The 6,984-nt window shown below is 42.7% G+C and overlaps 1 protein-coding gene across 1 annotated transcript; it reads right to left on the bottom strand.

The window, feature by feature from the left end:
- Positions 1-287: 287 nt before the first annotated feature.
- LOC105044788 (protein NRT1/ PTR FAMILY 5.1) lies at positions 288-6,568 on the bottom strand. The gene is made up of 4 exons (XM_010922798.4): positions 6,235-6,568; positions 5,484-5,701; positions 4,203-4,759; positions 288-1,500 (listed from the first exon to the last, which is right to left on the bottom strand). Exons 1-4 carry the CDS (start codon positions 6,335-6,337, stop codon positions 621-623), a joined length of 1,758 nt encoding a protein of 585 aa, XP_010921100.1. The 5' UTR covers positions 6,338-6,568; the 3' UTR covers positions 288-620.
- Between the last annotated feature and the right edge of the window lie 416 nt (positions 6,569-6,984).

Genomic DNA, 6,984 nt, shown 5'->3' with positions numbered 1-6,984 from the left:
TATTATATAAAATTTTTAAATAAAAAAATTAACTTACAGATATTAAATACATATTAAAAAATGATAACTACGTAGACTTTCATGTTGAATTTTCTACACCACCCGATAAGGATTTCTCAATACATAAATTCAGATGACCGTTGGGCCTATCATCGTCAACTTGGCTCCGTCACGCCATCGTGAACTGAAGTCAAGTGTGCAGCCCGCTGAGAGACCCTTGGAAGATTTTTAGAATCAGCAACAATATTGCTTGAAAACTAGAATTTTAGACCACATGAAGGCTCAACTTGCATAGCCAAACTTGATTAATGTGTGGCATAAGTCATATACATAGATAACCAAATCTAGGTTCAAATTGCTTGACTGGTCTGACACAAATTGTGAGAAAGTACAACGGCTGATAGGCCTGCTAACCCATTACTACTCATAGTCCTTTTTTTGATGAAACCATTACTAACCGCTAACACATCGCATCCGTCGTTGAACGCCAAATTCTTGGCCTTGACCGGTTCGTCCAAGAGAAGTGGCCTAGCGATTTCACCTTCACAATTTTTCTCAAGCTATGATTGATATATATATATATAATATATAATATAATATATATATATATATATACACTGTCACACTTGCAACCCTAGAGTAGCTGGGGGAGCATCCATAACCTTGCCATCCATCTGGACGCACAGCACCTTCCTCTCCGTCACCTCCAACGTCTCCTTCTTGTAGTTGTATCTGCTGGAAATCCAGATGAAGACGGCGAGATTGATGGCCGAGATAGCCATCAAGAATCCATAGTAGTAGTCCAGGTGGGAGTCATTCAAGTTGTTCCCAATCCAGCTCTTCCCTCCAACTCTCCTCGTCAACTTATCAACCACGGTCACCAGAAGGCTATTTAGAAAGTTCCCGACGCCGATGCCGCTGGTGAAGAACGTCGTCCCCAAGCTCTGCATGTCCTCAGGGGACTGATCGTAGAAGAATTCGAGCAATCCGATGGCGTTGAAAACGTCGCCGATGCCTAGCAAGATGTACTGGGGGAGCAGCCAGAATATACTCATGGGGACGATGTCCTTGGGGCCGTTGGCATGGTGTGAGTTGATGGCATGCATTCTATGGAGCTCTACCAGGGAGGCAACCGTGGTGGCGAGAACTTGGAAGCCGAAGCCGATGCCGAGACGCTGCAGGAGGGTGATGCCTCGGGGGTTGCCGGTGCGGCGGCGCATGAAGGGGACGAAGAAGCGGTCGTAGATGGGGACGGAGAGGAGCATGGAGATGGTGACGAAGCTACCGAGAGATGCGGCGGGGATCTGGAAGCCATGGCCGAGGCTTCGGTCTAGGGTGGTGCCTTGCTTGACGAACAGAGTGTTGACCTGGGCCCAGATGGTGCTGGGGATGAGGGTGGCCAGCCAGATGATGCTCATGCCGAGGACCAGCTTGGTCTCCTCCACCTGGGTCACCGTGCAGGGTCTGGGTCGCTCTTTCAGTGCTGCCTTGTCTAGAAACCTAAGAAAAAAAGAAAAAAGATCACAAATTAATAAGATTAAGTGAACATTTTCCAGTTCAAGTCCTCTTAAATTTGCACACATGCATGCATATCTGGCCAAATGCATCCAATAAAATTCGATGCTCGGTCCCTGGCTTGAAGAATTTCGGACTAGGCTCGCAATTTTCTTTTTTGGTAGCGAGGCTTGCAATTTTTTTGAGAGGAATAGTTAGGCTTGCAAATTACGGCCACCGCTACTCCACTCCCGGCACTATTGGACTTTGGTAGAAGTTAAACCCTTTGATCCTGCTTAACAGTCTTTAATTAAATTTAGTACCTTTTAGTATTTCATGGCCAATAGCCAGACTTACATAGGCAAACCATTGCAGGTTTAAGGCTAGGCTTAGGCCAGGAGTTTAAAGAAAGTAAAGTATTATCCCAAAAAAAAAAAAAAAAAAAGTAATTAAGGATTTGTTTTAAGAGTCTGGATTCTCTGCTGTGCATCACACAGTGCAGTGCACAGTGTACCATCCATCGTGCGATGGACGGCCACATGTGGATGCACGCTCGTTGCACGTGACCGTGTGTGGCCATCCATCGTGCGATGGACGGTGTGTGCTGTGCACCGCACCGTGCAGTGTACTGCAGATGATCCGCACTGTTGTTTTAAAGAAGACTCCTGGAGAAGGGATGGGAACAAAGAATATGGTCGATTAATTATAATACCTTGCAGATATATTTTATGCAAAGACATGCTAATAATCCCTAAGTTTGGTAAGGAATTGTGGTAATTCTGGAGTCATAGGCAAGGCCCAAGTCCAGGCCCAATAAATTAGGCTTTTGTAAGGCGTGAGCGAACCATTGCAGGTTTAAGGCTAGGCTTAGGTTAGGAGTTTAAAGAAAGTAAAGTATGATCCAAAAAAAAAAAAAAAAAAGAAAGAAAGTAATTAGGGATTTTTTTAAGAGTCTGGATTCTCTGCTGTGCATCATATGGTGCAGTATACAATGCACCATCCATCGCGTAATGGACGGCCATATATGGATGCATGCTCGTTGCACGCGACCGTGCGTGACCATCCATCGGACGGTGGACGGTGTGTGTGCGGTGCACTGCAGACGATCCACACTGTTGTTTTAAAGAAGACCACTAGAGAAGGGATGGGGACGAAGAATATGGTCTGATTAATTATAATACCATACAGATATATTTTATGCAAAGACATGCTAATAATCCCTAAGTTTGGTAAGGAATTATGGTGATTCTGGAGTCATAGGCAAGGCCCAAGTCCAGGCCCAATAAATTAGGCTTTTGTAATGCTTGAGCGAACCGGCAGAAGCCACAAGATTGTGAATTGGGCTCAAATAAAATTTATTGGCAAATAGTTTGGTAATGAGCCTTATATGCAATTTGCTCAACACTTAACAGCCAGGACATAGCTTTTATTATTATTATTATTTTCTTTTTTGATTTTTAAAATTCCAAGGCTATCAAGCATTTCCTTTTTTTTTTTTTGTTTTGATTTATTTGGATTTCTAAAATTCAAATCTATCAAGCAAGATTCTCTACAAACATGAGGTTCTTCCGGTTCTTTTTTATTTTGTGTACTTTTTTATGAGAGAGGATTTTTCATAAAAATATTTATTTTATAGGCAGCACTTTTTAAAATAAAAAAATCGACCGTAAGTGCCTTAAGCATCGCTCCCCTTTAACAATTTTAAATTTTGACTTGACTCCACTCAAGCTTCAACTAGTTATGATTTCGTACCCCATTAGTCCCCACTCGTCGGCCATTATAACAAGCATGTTTTTATTCCCTAATAAATGTAATGTTATATGGCGCCACCAACTTATGCGTGGCACACTTGTCCGACATGGCACGATATTGACCTCAACTGAGTTTTTTTTTTTTTGGTAAAGACCTCAGATGAGGTTGAAGTTTCGGTGCGTCATGACATTTACTTTCTTTTTTGTTTTTGCTGAGAAAAAAAAAAGGATAATCTTTTGAGTTTGAATCTTCTGTGATATGATTTTTACACCGTAAAAATTTCTAACATCATATCATTCATTTAAAAAATTAATAATTTTTATTTATTAAATTATTATTTTTCAGCATGATGTATAACGAATAAGAGGTTCAAAAGAATTATCCACCTCCAAAATAGATGATATAGTTGCTATCCAACGATAGCATTGCACTACGAATGCCGTACGGCATATATAGGACCCCGTTTGTGTTATCTCATACTTTATCACTTGGAGTCAACCATCACAGATCACATTTGTTGCTAATGGCCGTGTTGTGTTCAGCACATCCAAACCTGTGGACATCAGAAACACAGAACAGCCTTAATTGGGACAACCAGCACCTGACACGTAATCCATGGTGTAGCCATCTGGTCCAAGTTTCCTAGGGTTTTCTACGTAACGAAGTTGCCACGTTAAGATATACATGGACGACCAGCACCTACCCTGCCCACGGAATGTGGTCCAACTACAGTTCCAGCCTTAATTGGGACAACCAGCACCTGACACGTAATCCATGGTGTAGCCATCTGGTCCAAGTTTCCTAGGGTTTTCTACGTGACAAAGTTGCTACGTTAAGATCGATGTACATGGACGATCAGCACCTACCCCGCCCCTGGTCCAACTACAGTTCCAGCGTATATATACCCAAAAACCCCTCTCTCCGAGAGGTAAGTATGTATGAAAATTAAAGCTTACCTGAAAGCAGAAGTGTGATGCACTCGCCGCTTTCCGGTGATGATATAATGCTGCGGCTCGAGCTCGTAGAGCTGCGCCGGGTCATTGGGTAGGACAAGCCTTCGATTAGAGAAAGCAGCGGCACAAACTTTTATTATCTCCTTCGCTGGGCTCTCAGTCTTCCTGACCTTATGCCTATAATTCGGCGTGCCCAAGTAAAAGATGAGGAGGGACAGCATGAGCCCTGCGGTGGGGATGCCGTAGCCGAGACCCCACCCAAGGTTCTCCTGGATGTAAACGAGGCCAAGGGTGGCCATGAGGCCCCCCAAGAAGCTACTGAACATCCACCAGTTGAAGAAGGAGACCTTTAGCTTCCTCTCGTGGGGGTCGAAGTCATCGAACTGGTCGGCGCCGAATGTCGATATGTTGGGCTTGGTCCCCCCAGCTCCAATGGCCATAACGTAGAGGGAAGCATAGAAGAAGGCAATCTGGGATGGTGTTGCCTTGTTGCAGACCCCGTTGGTGCATGTTGGCCTCAAAGTCTTGAGGGAAACTGCCATTGTCAAGAGGATCATGCCCTGCGGTAGCAGAAGTAAGAGAGGGTGAAGGTGTGTTGTTGCTAAAGAAGGCCCACAGACCATTGAGATAAGGTAGCACTACAATAGAGACATGGACTCCCCACCAAATTATCATACCACTGTCAGGGATTCCATAACCTTTGGAGCCTCAGGCCACTTGAAAAAGGAAAAAGAATAAATCCAACAACAAAATTCATGTGATGCTACTTCCAAGCCTTCTTTTTTTTTTTTTTGGTACAAGGTTAAATTTTCTTGTCATCGGTCTTGCTCTATGTCTTGCATTAATTGAAAAAGGACCATCATGTTTAACTGATGATGGGGCAACTTAGGCCGCAGCCGTGTTCGATAGGATGGTTTCCCTATCACCAACTAGTTGGATGATGGAACGTAAGCAGCCTGGGATGAAACAATTAATAGGAGGATTAATGGGTCCATCAGTACCCTTCTCTTTCAAAATTAAATAAAAAATCGTGAATGTGTGAACCAGAACAAACTCATGAAGTTCCATCTCCAATCGTGCATTATCATCTCCATCCTACCATAGGCCCCTCCCCCTCAAGAAAAGAATTTAAAAACAATGGTGACTAATTACTCCTTGTGATGTCTTCTCTCTTCCCATCACCATCCAACCTTCACTGGTTGATGGTCATGAAACATAACAAGTTCTCATTACACCAGGCTTATTTCCTTCATTTGAATAATTCTGGTTGCAGTTGTGACTTACCAAGACATAGATGAGAGACGAAATAGTGAAGGTCCAGAATCGGCCGAAGTAGGTATCGGCGATGTAGGCTCCAAGGATCGGTGTGATCCAAACCGAACCTGACCAGTTGTTAGCACTCCTCACCGACGAGACCGTGTCCTCGTGCAGTTCGGTTGTCAAATAGACCACCAGATTTGAGGCTACACCATAGAAGGCCATCCTTTCAAATGCTTCATAGCCTGTTTGATCATTTCAAGGAACAAATTAAGTAGCTACGTTCACACAAACGTCTAATACAAAGGTAATTTTGGGGAAAAGGGTAGAGTAGTATCGTTATAGCCGCATAGATCCAAATCTAAAGAAGCACGACAAGGATACTTACCTTATAACACCATCCACTTGAGTAAACTCACATATTTCTCTCCTTACCAAACATATATGAAGAATATGGATAAATATAGATAATTTGTCAACTTAGATACATGTGTTATTTTGAGAAACAAATCCTTCCATAATAACAGGTGACTAATGGTCTTCGACTACCACTATTCTCCTCTTTTCATCAAGCAACAAACAAAAAAAAGAAACAAATCCTTTCTTGGAATCCAAGTGCATGTGGCACGCTTGTATTTTCATTTATTTACTCATAAAGGTGATCACATACCAGACAAATAATTGTAATAAAGAAAGAAACCATAATAGAATTATATAAACTTCATGCTGTGGTTCTAAATAACATAAGGTATATATATGTGGGTGCAGCTAGACATACCTACTAGGAAGGCACAAGCCCTCCACCTCCCGGTTTGGGAAGCAAGAACGGGTCGCCCCCGGAGATCAACAGAGCCATCCTGTGTGTAGCCCTTGTTCTCCATTAGGGGCCGGGAGGAGTCTGGAGACTAGCTTGGTAATGAGAAAGAGAGATGCGAGGCCGTGTCCAGGAGTTGGATGAGGGATGGAGGTGATATCCTTTGAGTGAGCTTCTTCTTCTTCTTCTTCAGAAGAAGAAGAAGATACGACTCAAGATGGAAGCTACCTACCACTAGTGCTTTGGAGCATGTCACTTAAATAAGCTATTGGTGTGCAACAAATTGATTGCCTTGTACGCGTTCTCTCCATTTTTTCTTCATTTATTGTGTTTTCTACTCACCCAGCTTCGGTTATGGTTCCAGTAATTTGATAAACACATGCCCTTCTTTTCTAAAATATGCACTCCTTTAGCACTCTAGAGAGTACTGTAGAAAGCAAGAAGAACATATACATGGCAACTCTCGGATAAGTACTGTTGTTCTGACCGTTTTTTTTAACTATTGTTTTCGTGGCTGCCAATGAGCCCTAAAGTGGAAGAAACCAATGGAGACAATTATTCGACAAATATTAATTATTATCATTCATTTCCACATCTAAATTCCTTGGCCATGGCTTTGGCTCGATTCAACTTTTCGTTGTGCTTAGTAGGAGGTCTAAATGAAATTGGTATATGAGAAATAAAATAGTCCGATCGAGCATTTGCCTACTCACG

Source organism: Elaeis guineensis, chromosome 5 (assembly GCF_000442705.2).
Source record: "Elaeis guineensis isolate ETL-2024a chromosome 5, EG11, whole genome shotgun sequence".
NCBI lineage: Eukaryota > Viridiplantae > Streptophyta > Magnoliopsida > Arecales > Arecaceae > Elaeis > Elaeis guineensis.
Note: the sequence above shows the minus strand (reverse complement) of the source record. Positions and strands in the feature narration are given on the sequence as shown.

Excerpts from the sequence above, each read along its gene's own strand:
- LOC105044788 (XM_010922798.4), bottom strand. The coding sequence starts at position 6,337 with ATGGAGAACAAGGGCTACACACAGGATGGCTCTGTTGATCTCCGGGGG. Across the intron at positions 4,760-5,483 it reads CGTCTCTCATCTATGTCTTG|GGCATGATCCTCTTGACAAT; the intron begins GTAAGTCACAAC and ends CTGCTACCGCAG. Across the intron at positions 1,501-4,202 it reads CATCACACTTCTGCTTTCAG|GTTTCTAGACAAGGCAGCAC; the intron begins GTAAGCTTTAAT and ends TTTTTTTCTTAG.